Below are 12539 nucleotides of genomic sequence, written 5' to 3'. Positions count from 1 at the left end.
GTGAGAGTATTTCCCCCTGTAATGCTAAAAATTGTAATGTAACCGCAACAAACAAGCAAACATTGATTTTTGTAGCGTGCTACCCCTTTAACATGTTTTCTGAGTTGTTTCTTCCTGTTCTGAAGGTGTTTGACCTCTTCAGTGTAAAAACGCTTTGTACAGAAATGTGTGTCACTGTCTATTACCTGAATGTCTCTGGACTGCAGTCTGACCGTCACTCCAATAAAAAAGAAAACATGTTTTGGACTGCCTGTTTCCGTCCCTGAGTTTGTGTGAAGTCTGTGCCACTTTTAAAAGACAGAAAAATTTGAACCAACAACTATTTGCATTATTGATTAATCTGCCAATTGTTTTCTTTAATTAATCTGTTGATATGGTTCATAAAACAACACAACAAGTGAGAACAATGTCCATCCTAGTTTCCAAGGTTTAGTCCAATCAACAGTCATCTCTTAAAAAATAATATACTATTTGAAAACTGTGGAAAACAGGCAAGGACACTCTTTCATTGTTTAGGTCTTTAGTTACCATTTGAAACCCTGTGCAACACCACTGCTCCAATTAACCAGTCTATCAGTCAGTCAGTAAACCAGATCCACTGGTGAGTGACATGAACAGAATAAATGAAAATGGTATACAAACACATTCAAACCCTGAACTGAAATTTGTTCTATTTACTGAAGCAGCTTACTTCCTGTCTCTCATGCTCCTACATGACGCCTCTGACAGGGAACAATGCATTCACTCAAACACACCTTCCCCTGCATGAAGCAACCAATAATTAAAAGCAATTAAATAGCTACGCTTCAATAAATATGGTTCTAAAATGTTGAACTGAGCATGTATGTGTTTATTTTGTTAAGCAGGCCCTCCGGGGAATTTTACACAACTTTATCAACTCTGATGTTGACAAAAGAAATGTTTGTTATCTGTTAAAGTGAAAGCACAAAGCATGGTACAAAATACTTATACCAATATACTTTTGTACTAGGGAGCAAAACATTCTTCAAGTAAAGCCTCATCTTGTGTCTCTGCTTTCATTAAATAAACTGATTAGACATTGCCAGTGCCAGTGCCAGCTGGAGACGTCCTCAAAGGATGCAAGTTGAAAGAAGAGTTGAGCTGCAACAACCCCGTGTGTCTAAACTGTAGAAACCATTCTCACAAATCTATCAATATAATCCTCAACAGAAAGTAAAAACATCATAAACCAAATTCACCTTCAGTATGAGATACAGAGGCCCCGGCTCTTCTCAGATGTGGTCGCTCAGTAAACAGGCAGCTGATTTCCACACTGCATGGCTCCTGCATGACTTTCACAGGGCTGCAGGGGCAACTGAAAATTTGCCCCACAGTGGCAAACGGAGCAGAGGGGGAAAAAAAACGAGGGGCTAGCTAATGATACGGCTAATTGACTGCAAGGAAGGGAACTCCTCACTCTCCCTGATGTGCAGGGTCTTGTGGGAGTTGAAGTCTTTGGGGGCCAGTACCTGTCTGCAAGTGGGGCACACCTGGCAGTCCAGCTCGGCTGCTACGTTAGCCGCCGTGCTAGGTGTCTGCCAGGCGTTCTTCTTGTTCTTGTTTTTCTTTCCTCCTCCAGCCCCCGACTGTTTCTCCAGGGCCTTACAGTCTCCGTGGGCAGTCAGCAGCTCCTGTTGCTTGCCGGTGTCTGGCAAGAGCACCAGCAGCTCGTTGAAGATGCGGTTGAAATCATCTCCGAGCAGGTCCTTACAGCTGCGGTGATACTGAGCTGCTGATATCACGCCCTGAGAACAAAGACAGATGAGCAAAGTAAGGAAGACGTTTCAAGCTATCAAACTTGGGGCTTCAGAACGGTACAGTTTGTTGTCTTCACATTTAATATGTAATGATTATTGATGCGTTAGTAATTAAATTGCTGTTTTAACTGTTGATGTACAGTTGCACAATTCCAACACACAATTCCAAGAGTAAAATTTGTGATTAATGGACGAAGGAATGCGACGTCTTAAAGGATTCTCATGAACATCATCTTGGTGAGTACCTGTCTGAACTGTGCAGAGTAGTTTTTGAACTGGTTGAACTTTGACTCATCGTTGTGGAGGTACTTTCTAATTGACTGGATCAGCTCCAGGTTCCTCTGCTGGAAGTCCTCTGGAACTCGGTAACCACTGCTAGAGAACTTAGGGGCCCTAGGTGCCAAAAAAAAAGAAAACATAAATAAAAACATTAACAGAGAAGGACAAAAGGGGCAACACCAAAATGTTGGTCAAATACAAACAAATCAAGAGGACAGATAGATAGAGATACTTTATTAATCCCCGTGGGGAAATTCATTAGGAGATCAGGTGTGAAAAGGCAGTGGCTTACAGGTTGACTGCAGAAGGAGCAGGCTCCACCACATTGCTGTTGAGGGGGATCCCAGTGAAGCCTGGGGGAGGCTTAGGGGCTGAGATTGCCAAACCGGGTGGAGGTGGGGGCATTGTGGAGGACAGAGATGAGGCCTTCATCGGGAAGGAGGGCTTGAAGCCTGACAGATAAGCACACTGTGAGCTGCCACATCTATCACCTCCTAGGACTTAAGTCAACGGATGCGCTTCTAAACCCGACCAGCATGGTCCCCGACCTGGGCCTGGTTTTCACTTCAATTTAATCTGCTAATCTTTTCCTACTTTTTTTTGCCACACTCTTTTTTGAGACAGCCTCGATCAGGCCAGTTTAAAACATACTCAGCTTTTAAAATTTTAGTATACAAAGAAAAAAAAGTCAAACAATTCTAAAGGAATATTGTGATATTAGCCTGCTGTGCTGTACCTGGTGGCGGTTTCTTGGTCATGAGAGCAGGAAACTCTTCCTCCTGTTCAGGAGGAGGGTCTGTTTTAGGGTGAGGGGTTATCGCAACTGGCTCCTTGCTAATGGGTGGTGATTTCTCAGGGAGACCATTAGCCAATCCGCTTGTAAGTGCTGCTGTCACAGAGCTGGAAAGAGGTTTGCTGGGAGTTTTCTCAGGGACGTTCTCCTTCTGTGCAGCCTTTTCCACTGAGATCGTATTTACAGTTGTCGTCATAGTTGAGGATACAGATGTAGAGGGAGCTGCTGTGTTCTTCTGGTGTTTTTTCTTCTTGCTGGCTTTGGAGGTAGGGAGATCAGTGTTGGGGGCTGGGTTTGAAGAGCCGGAGTTCACAGTGGAGGGTTTACTGTTGCCTCCTTTAACAGTGAGCAGAGAGGAAATGTCCAACATGGTGGGCACTGAGCGGAACTCCTGCTGTGTCATTCCCCCGCTCTCATCATCTGAGGAAGGAGGAGACCGGGCAGATGCTGCCTTCCCGTTCTCTCCTACTTTCTTTTTCCTCCGTGAGGATGAAGAAGTTGGGGAGGAGAGGAGCTGAGGGCCAGAGGACGCAGATGACAATGGAGGGGGAGGTCTGGAGGAGGGAGGAGGATGAGAGATGGGTTTACCTACAGCAGTATTGTTTGACCAAGCAGAGTTGGTGCCTGCTGTAGGTTTGAAAGGGCGGATTTTGGACACGAGGGCAGGGAAATCCTCCTCTTGGAAAGAGGAAGTCTTCTTGGTTTGGGCAGTGTACGCCGGGGTCATGGGGGATGCGACAGCTACAGCTGAGAGGCTAGGGAAGTCGTCCTCCTTCAAAGCTGCACGGGTTGCTGGAACTGCTGCAGGAGCTGACTTTACACTGGGGGGAGACACAACAACAACAACGGGAATCAAACATGTCGGCACACCAGAGTGTTTGATGAGAATTTTGGTTTGTATTGTGTGTAAAACATTACATGGATGTCGCAGCTGTGGCTCCCAAAGCTGGGAAGTCGTCTTCTTCTCCTGGATTAGTGCTCTTCATTGTTCTTACTGTCAAAGTGGTGACAATAAATGTGTCAGAATCACAACCCATTACCAGTCCTTTCACGACTAAAACACAAAAAACAAGGACAAAAGCTCAAAACCAAGCAACAAATTAATTGGTAAGTTTTTACTTTTTTCCGTTTCACCTGGAGGTTTGTTTGTTGGTTTGATGTGTCCGGTCCTGTGTCTGGGCTCTTCTGGTTCTGTTCTTTCCATCCTCTCCTCTCTACTGTGTTTAGGAGCGCTCCTCTCCTGCACAGCTCCTCTCTCCTCCTGTCTATGTGTTGCCATGGAAGCCCTCATAGCAGCTTCTATCTGCCTGTCCTCTTCCTCTCTGCACGGACAGACACATAGTCACGCACAAGGGTGAAAATACAGTCATTTGTTAAACACTTTCCGTGCTCACTCCTCAACAATAGCACTTGATGCTGATGCATTCAACAGATAATTGGTCATTTAGACTCACCGAGAATATCTCCAGCTCTTCTGTCCCCCATGAGGCCGTCCTCTTCCTCCTCGATTGTGACGGGTCTCCTCGTAGTCCTCGCTTGTCACCAGACCTGCGGAGAGACACCCACACTTGTTTTATTCATTGGTTACAACAATAATCCATGTGGAACAGTAAGTGTTGTGAAAGGGTAAGTCTCCCTCACACAAACAAAACAACAGCATTCTCTCTGACCTTCATTTCTCCTCTGTGGTCTCGGGGCGTAGCTGAACTGCAGGTCGATGTGGCGGTTCTGTCGAGCCTCTGCCCGGTTCTTGCTGTGTGCTGCAGCCTTGTGGGCCTTGTAGTCGATCTCACTGCGGAATGCATGGGTGAACTGTTCCGTGGCACAGCGGCCTTCCTCACACAGGTAATGACTCTCTCTGAAGTGCTCACTCAAGTACTGGTAATCACTGTCAACAGCAGGGTTAAAAAATAAAATTTACACAACCGGCTTTACCATTCTCCCTTTCAGTGGATGGTTCATAACCAGATAGGGTATCTCTGTGTGAAACGGCCGTACACACCTGTAATATTCCTGAGAACCATCTGCATCGCAGAAGTGGCAGAAGTAGTGGTCCCTGCGCAAGTGTTTCAGCAGCTCATCATTATCAAGGTAACGGTCGTCACAGAATTTGCAGAGCGGGTGTCCTCTGTGACTTGTGTCGTCTGGGTCTCCATGTGCTCTGTGACGTGCCAGTTCCTTACGGTTGTACCACTTCCGCTCATGGGAGAAGATCTGGTGGGAGAAGAAAAGTTTAAGGAAAGAGAGTCTGACACCGACGGGATCTTGATCTTCTGTAACATTTTTCCTCACATAAGGTCGAAAGGTTCCTCTCAAAGGAATATCAGCATTTACACCTGTGCACTTTTCTTTCCACCTGACCTGCCTCAATTTGAAGATCACCAGATCTTGCTGGTAGTACACAATAACATGGAGGTATGATTTTATGACTTTCACATCGGCAGAGTCAATTCTAAAATCAGTCAGACAGATAATATCCCAACCTAATTAGAGCCTTCAGGCTGATTAGCATGTTTACCAAGTAAGGTATACCTTGAGATGCTTTGTGCAGAGCTTGCAACAGAAAAGTTCATGCTGCTTCCTCATGTGTTGCTCCAGCTCCTCAAATCTTGCAAAGACCTTAGACTCTGAACAGCGGACGCACTCTGACAGCAGCAGATGCCTGATAAAACACACACACACACACACACACATCCCAGCAGAGAGTTCAATCAGATTTGAGTTAGAGCAAACATGTAATCAGAATCAAACTACAGTATTATTAATAATTATTATTATTATTGTTGTTTAATTGACTAGAAAGTTTAGATAAAGGTTCTCTTCTGTTGAGACAAATAATTTCCACATAAACCACACACAGTTGCTAAATGCACACTTCAGTCAACACAAGTAAACTGTAGCCTTAACATCTTTTATAAGTGGGAGACAGAAGAAGCAGCAGTTAAAACAAAAGCGCAGCATGTAAGTATCATGGGGAGACAGCACAGCACTTTCCAAATTCATGCTGCTACTTTTAGTCACACTATTTCTGTGTGAGGTTGTATATCTTTCCACTGTGATTCATTCATCAGACCGCTACATGCTGAGATGACAAGAGGTTTTTCCAACCATATGAATGTGTATCTTTCGTCACAGTCAGTATGGCTGTGTGTGTGTGAGAACATTACCATTTTAATGTTTACATCATCGTCAAAGGGGTTGTGGTCTCTGTAAGCTCTAGTGGCAATGCATATGTGTGCATTTATTTAACTTTCATTTACAATATATCTTTAAATCAGAAATCTAGCTAGTTTATCTTAACCTCACAGTCTGTTATCTGGATGAGCAGACACAGTCAAAAGTTGGTATCATTTGACAGGTGGTTGCTGACAATTGCGACACAACACAGAACACAATCATAAACAATGGAGCTGAAGTTGAAGTCTACCTGTACTGAGCATAGATTTTCTCATCACCAAAATAGATGTCATGCTTCTTCTCACAGGGGAACTGCTGGTAGGGCAGAGACGAGAAGGCCTCCAATTTCTTTACAAACACCACCTGAGAACAACATGACAGTCAGTAAGTAGGTAAGAAATACTAAACATTTCATGCCACACACTCCTTGGGGCAAGTAAAGGGTAAATAAGGCTGTAGCGCACTGATGAAATAATAACTTAGATTCTGAGGAAAGGTTTATAATAGACTTCATAACAGTCGTAAAGAGTTCAGTAAAAACATTTTTACAGGCTGAAAATGCTGCTTTACCACTGGTGTCTCTCAGCAACATTACGTAATGTGTTGGGTACCCTGTGGAATTATGGGAATGCATTCACATTGCAAAACCAAGCCAGAACAGACAGTTACATACATACTTCATACTCAACCAAATAAAGCGTTTCAAAACAGTTTGACACTAGCAACATGCAGCTCACAATATCTGTGCTCGGAAGTTGATTTACTGGAATTACTTTTGAAGGGAGTGGTACACAGTGAGGCCCTAACTGGTACGACACTGTCCAGCTGGGCTGACAAGTTGGCTAAAGTAAATTTAGCTACCTCAGTCTGACAGCACCGATTTCCTCAAGGAAGGGGTGATTTGCACACATGTTATTTTTAAAAGAGGTTGGCACCTAAATACACAACAACCGATAAGAAGCAACTAAGAAGCCACTCGGCACTGGTTAACGTGCTCACGCTGGTTAAGTTGACAGCTGACATTTCCTATTACAATAGACTGAATCACAAACTCATTGACACATCAAGCGAACAAGCTAAAACTAGCATCGCTGGTCGAACTATCACACTGTCAACTGCTCATTTACGAAGGCCAGCTGATGAGCTATCTGAATTAAGGTAGAGCTAACTAGCTAATCTACACTGATGGACTTGCTAGTTTTAGCGTTAGCTACCTTAGCTAAGCTAATGACAGCGAGAGAAAAGTACTCTGAGCAGCTGGCAGACAACGTTGGTTGTTATGTCTCATTTACCAGTAATAAATGCCATTCATTATGAATCTAGCTAAGATTGTACCATTCAGATTTAGCTATATGTGATACAAAAAAACTACCAGGACGACGCGGCCTAGCTAGCACCACCATTCACCATCCCCGAGGTACAGTAGCGGAGCAATGCGGACCTTGTCGAGCTCCTCCCGGCAGACAGCGCAGTACTTCTGGTCGCAGAGCACCCTCATCTTGGTGGAGCAGCGGTAACAAACCGGGTGGTCGCATTTTCCTAAGGCGAAGATGTCGACTTCTTGGCAGCACAGAACGCAGTGCTTCTCTGCCTCTTTTGTGGGTGTTGGGTCCATGTTGAAAAGGCACAAATTAACCTTTGTACTAAATGTTGTTACAGAGAGGTACGGCCGCTGAAGTGCTTACGTAATTATGAAAGTCAGTGCTACTGCCGCGTCACGTAACGGATGTAGTTCACCGATCTGTATAGTATAAGGATGGACCCACCACCGCTGCACTGCGGCGCTGCGTATACCTATCCCGCTTGTGTCGCTCGATTATTACTGTTCCACGTGTGTACTATGGTGCCGGTCTGTGCTGATGCTGATATGATTTACTGTTCTTGGGGAAATATTAACATGTGCTTCAAAGTGATGGACAGGAAACATACTATAAGTTTTTCTGGATTCTTATGATGATGAAGATTTGGGAAGGAGAACATTTAATGCACGATATTATTTTTAATTAATTTTTTTTTAGAAAACATTTAATTAATCAAGCATTCTTGGACTTTGATAACCCCGATAGAAATGAGGGACTTTTTGTTTGTTTTATGGGGAGGAAAGGGAACATCCGATTAACACAGGAGGAGTGACTGCATTTCCTTTTAAATCATGTTTCACATAAATGTCAGTTCAGAGACTGTTGTACCGCAGGTATGAGGCTGTATGGAGAAGTGGACGCTCCTAGCAAAGCTGTTGGACTCACCTGCTCAGGTGAAAAAGGAGCTTCAGGCTTGACTTCACTCACTTCACTTCTTCGTCTAATGACTTTCAGGTTTCCATTCAGAGCTGTTGATGTTATGCTGGGGGGATGAGCCAGTCGCTGTTGTGGTACACTAAAAATGAAAGGAACTCTGTTCACCTCATGATCTTAGATATATTTCCTGTAAAAAGGCAACTATCACTTTGTCTTTGTCTCTCTGTTTTGGGTTGAAGGTTTATGATGATCACGGTCTGATCTCTACTAAAATACAATCATCTGACTGCATGTAAACATATTCAGTGTCATCAATCATCTTTATCATTTCAACTAGACATCAAGAGAAAATCAAAGTTTCAATTTATTTCTGACACAATCAAATGGCTACATGTGAAAGTGACATATACATCCTCTAAAGTTTAGGTTTGATGGCAACGGTTGTCCTCATGATGTTGTATAATCAGGTGTGATGACTGTGAATCTCTTTCAGGACCCCTAACACTTTTTATTGTCAGACTGGTCATCCTTTTGCTGACTCTACTGTCGGTACACTGCCATTTATTTCTATAGTATAGTAAAGTGAGGCTGAAATGAAGCACTCAGTCTGTGCATCATGTAATGTCTTTTCAGAACATCAGGAGCCAGAACCCAGACAGACAGGAGGGTGCTTAGCTGGACCATGATAACCTTTGTGCTTCCAGTGTCAAGTGTCAGATTTCCAGGACATTCCCATCACGGAGTCTGCAAGCAGTGATTTATAGAGTTCATTAGTGCTTAAATGTGGTCAAGTGCCCATGGTTATAAGGTGTCTTGCTAGCTAGCGTTTCTTGTAGTGGTTGTTGCTCAGTCCCATGACTCTGAAGGTGCAGCTGGCAATCTTCTCATAAAGCAGGAACATGAGTGCAGCAGTCAGCACCGTCTGCAGAAGCTTGGCCTCCAGGCCTTTAAACAGACCCAACATGCCATACTTCCTGCAGCAGAGAATCAGGGTCAAAACAGAAACAACTACATTAATTGTTAATATCTTTACAGGAATGTATTTCCTTTTTTTTGCATGCTTCAAGAATGAAAAACACTATGTTCTAGGTCAGTGTATGTGTCATTTTAAATAATGTAAAGCGCTATTTGAAATCTGATTTGAGTGGCCAAACTGAGATATACCCAGCGATGAATGGCTGAAAATGAATGGTTTGATTTGTTTGTTGTCACTCAGATTACACAACGACTCTAGTCTGGATATGTCAAAAGCAGACCTGGTTATTAAATCTTACAATCTTATCCGAAAACGTAAATATGTAATTTGCATTTGTAAATGTGTGTATGTGCGCACCCACCTGGCTCTGTTTACCAGTAGACACTTGATAGTCCTTAGACTGGACAGTAGTTTTGATTCATGTGTTGATTCGTTGAACTGACCAAACTGTGGTAATTGAAAAAATGTAGGAAAAACATAAAATTAGAGTTAAGGTTTCCCATCCACTAAAAGATTTGTAGAATTTTGTAAAACTTACCCTAAGAATGGACTGTATAGTCTGTAGTGGGTATGTAACAGTAGTGGCCACAGCTTTGGCCACAGCACCGATGATAAAGACCTCAACAGATGACAGCTTGGGGGAAAAAGAAGAAAACTTATTACATTTTTTGTCTGGCACAAAGCTACAGCTTCTGCAAAAAACAGTTTGGTCCTAAATGGTAAAGCAGAGTTGAATAAGTAATAGTCTCGCCTCCTTTTACAGTGAACATCCTTAACTAATACATTTATCCACGGATGCTCCAGTAGACTGCATGTGGTGTAAAATTGTGCTGTCGCAAATGATCAGTCAAACTGTCTGGTTCCCTCTCACCTCTGTTTAAGCCACACAGAAAATCATGTGAACAGAATTACTATGTCTCTGCATATCGAGTGTCTACTCATCCAGATAACGGGATAACTTGAAGTGACTTCTCTCCTTTACTTTTACTAGTGTCCTACTTCGTTCCTCACATATTCTCCTTCTCCCTGCATCTGTACTTTCTTAGCTGCCATTCCTTCCTCTAACCTTCTTCTCTGATTTCAGCACACTTCCCTTTTCTTCGAGTGTCTGTGCATTTCTACACCTCCCTCCCTCATCTCTCTCTCTCTCCATTTCCCACTCACCTCCCTGGGAACTCCCCTCCTGAGCTGCCTCTTCAGCCCCTCATAAATCATGAACTGGATGGCAGGGTTGAGCACCAGCAGCAGGGAAGGGAAGGTGCCGTTCCACAGAGCTCCCACACCCTCGCCACGAATGATCTGCACAAATGCATCTGCAAGAACAAAACAGTAATACTATTATATTAGTAAATTTAGTAATTAAAGAGAAAGAAAAAAAGAAGTCATAACTGTATGAGGTGAACAGATACTGACTCCTGAGCACAATCAAACAATGGCCATTTACCCAGAATTCCGGAGTAGTTGGTGGGCCGGATGTCTGCACTGTGAAACTTGGAACCCTGAAGCTTCAGTCTGGTGTTGACCACCCACAAAGGAGTGGTAACTAGTACGTTTACAACACCTGGAGAAACAGATGAAAATCAAGACTGTGTGACCAGAAACATCACCAAAAGCAAACACTGACTGAGGTTCGTTTAAACATTTGCAAATCTTGTAATATTGTCTCTCTTGTAAACTCAAATAATAATGAGTTTGGGTGACATACTAAAGATGGCTGACAGTAAATGTTTTGACATGATCATGGCACATGCGGGAGGGTATACAAGCTGAATTATCAGGATTTGATCAGATTCTTGTCTTGAGTTACTAAAACAAGGTTGTTGTTCTTGTTTTACCTGCAGCAATGCCTATGATTAAGTCATTGCCGGCTGTTGACTGCTTTCCCTTCTGCCAGCTCGCCTTCAGGCTGTGGAAGCAGTAGAAGTACACAAAGTTGGAGCAGCACAGACTGCAGATGACCGGGAACCAACCTCTGTAAGGAGCTAGACTACAGAAGAGGGGCAGAAAACACAGGAGCACATCTTAGAGCACTTCTGCCACTACACCACAGTGGAAATATTTTTTTTGCACCTTCCTCAGCCGGAAATGTTTCACAAATGTGGTAATTGTGACATGTGAGCTTCTGTGTGCAAAATTATTTGATGGATACCAAATCATATGTGCCTGAAATATGTTTTAAGCTGATTAACACCAATATGAGATGAGACAACTCTGGTGCATTTGTAGTATTCAAAATGTAAATGTACACAGAGTACATATGTAAACAAAGGCTATGTTTTTGAATATATGAGACAAAGCTTACAATTAAAATCAAGAATTTACTAGCAAGCAACTAGGGGTTCAAATCTGGACATTTATTTCACTCACAGTCCTTCCTCTTTCACAATTTCTGCCAGAATGGCTGGAGTTGATTTGGCCTTCCTATTTTCGTCCACTAAACACAAACAAAAGACAAGTTATTTGAAGCAAACACATTACACATCGATTATGATAATTACTGCAAATAAGACTACATCAGCTACTCCATACCTTGAAGCCGTAGTCTGGCAGTATCAAGAGGAAAGAATACTGTCATTGCAGTCACACTTCCCTAAAACAGGTCACAGTCAGAGTTAGTTGTGTTAATACTAAGACTGTAGCTGCCATTTTATTTCATATGAAAATCACACCAAACGTCATAAGAAAATCTAATAATTTAAAGGGACTTCGGTATTTATGGCACAAAACACGCCCTAAGACCGAAGATACTGCATTTTCTACATGGTCATGAAACACTATTCAATTCGGCAGGTTTGGTAGATTATATGTAATTGAGGGCTGGTATAAATATTTCAAGATGTACAGATATTGAGCTTTTTTGTGGCATCTGGCGCTATCAGGTCTAAAACATCAGGATGTTACATTCTGTATGGAGTTCTGCGTGGAAAGTGTAAAACGCATGAACACTAACCTTTACAGCTTTAGCTACATACAATGACAGACACAAATAGTGAAAGTTAAGGATGACTTACCACTGCTCCAGACACAGCATGAACCAAACTCTCATACGAGAAGACCTCGGAGCTCATTTTGACCTGGATTATCCCTTTACTTTATGCTTCCAACCTATTTTTTGACTTCCGTTTCTTAGAAAAACAAAACAAAACCCAAAATAACAGCTGTTATCCTCCCACTCTGCTGTAGACTGTTTTCGTTTTTGAAGCTTCACTTCCTTGCGACTGACTTGTAAACGTCATCATATACGGCACAGGAGAATTATGGGTAATGTAGTTCCCCCTTGGCGTTCGTTGTGTATAAAT

General features: G+C 42.8%; 2 protein-coding genes across 2 annotated transcripts; both read right to left on the bottom strand.

The window, feature by feature from the left end:
* Positions 1-503: 503 nt before the first annotated feature.
* Positions 504-7712, bottom strand: znf598 (zinc finger protein 598). Its single transcript, XM_041062627.1, has 12 exons — positions 7469-7712; positions 6278-6390; positions 5383-5512; positions 4853-5064; positions 4521-4738; positions 4305-4398; positions 3985-4172; positions 3769-3844; positions 2794-3671; positions 2350-2509; positions 2024-2171; positions 504-1766 (listed from the first exon to the last, which is right to left on the bottom strand). Exons 1-12 carry the CDS (start codon positions 7640-7642, stop codon positions 1392-1394), a joined length of 2766 nt encoding a protein of 921 aa, XP_040918561.1. The 5' UTR covers positions 7643-7712; the 3' UTR covers positions 504-1391.
* An 898-nt stretch (positions 7713-8610) lies between these two features.
* On the bottom strand, positions 8611-12449 carry slc25a17 (solute carrier family 25 member 17). The gene is made up of 9 exons (XM_041062635.1): positions 12252-12449; positions 11770-11830; positions 11608-11674; positions 11076-11227; positions 10685-10801; positions 10405-10553; positions 9779-9874; positions 9602-9687; positions 8611-9238 (listed from the first exon to the last, which is right to left on the bottom strand). Exons 1-9 carry the CDS (start codon positions 12306-12308, stop codon positions 9085-9087), a joined length of 939 nt encoding a protein of 312 aa, XP_040918569.1. The 5' UTR covers positions 12309-12449; the 3' UTR covers positions 8611-9084.
* Between the last annotated feature and the right edge of the window lie 90 nt (positions 12450-12539).

This window comes from Toxotes jaculatrix, chromosome 18, assembly GCF_017976425.1.
Source record: "Toxotes jaculatrix isolate fToxJac2 chromosome 18, fToxJac2.pri, whole genome shotgun sequence".
Taxonomy (NCBI): Eukaryota; Metazoa; Chordata; class Actinopteri; family Toxotidae; genus Toxotes; species Toxotes jaculatrix.
This window is presented reverse-complemented; position numbering and strand designations above follow the sequence as displayed.

Excerpts from the sequence above, each read along its gene's own strand:
- znf598 (XM_041062627.1), bottom strand. The coding sequence starts at position 7,642 with ATGGACCCAACACCCACAAAAGAGGCAGAGAAGCACTGCGTTCTGTGC. Across the intron at positions 4,399-4,520 it reads ACCACAGAGGAGAAATGAAG|GTCTGGTGACAAGCGAGGAC; the intron begins GTCAGAGAGAAT and ends GTCTCTCCGCAG. Across the intron at positions 2,172-2,349 it reads GCTCCTTCTGCAGTCAACCT|GGCCCCTAAGTTCTCTAGCA; the intron begins GTAAGCCACTGC and ends TTTGGCACCTAG.
- slc25a17 (XM_041062635.1), bottom strand. The coding sequence starts at position 12,308 with ATGAGCTCCGAGGTCTTCTCGTATGAGAGTTTGGTTCATGCTGTGTCT. Across the intron at positions 11,675-11,769 it reads TGCCAGACTACGGCTTCAAG|TGGACGAAAATAGGAAGGCC; the intron begins GTATGGAGTAGC and ends GTTTGTGTTTAG. Across the intron at positions 10,554-10,684 it reads CAACTACTCCGGAATTCTGG|ATGCATTTGTGCAGATCATT; the intron begins GTAAATGGCCAT and ends TTGTTCTTGCAG.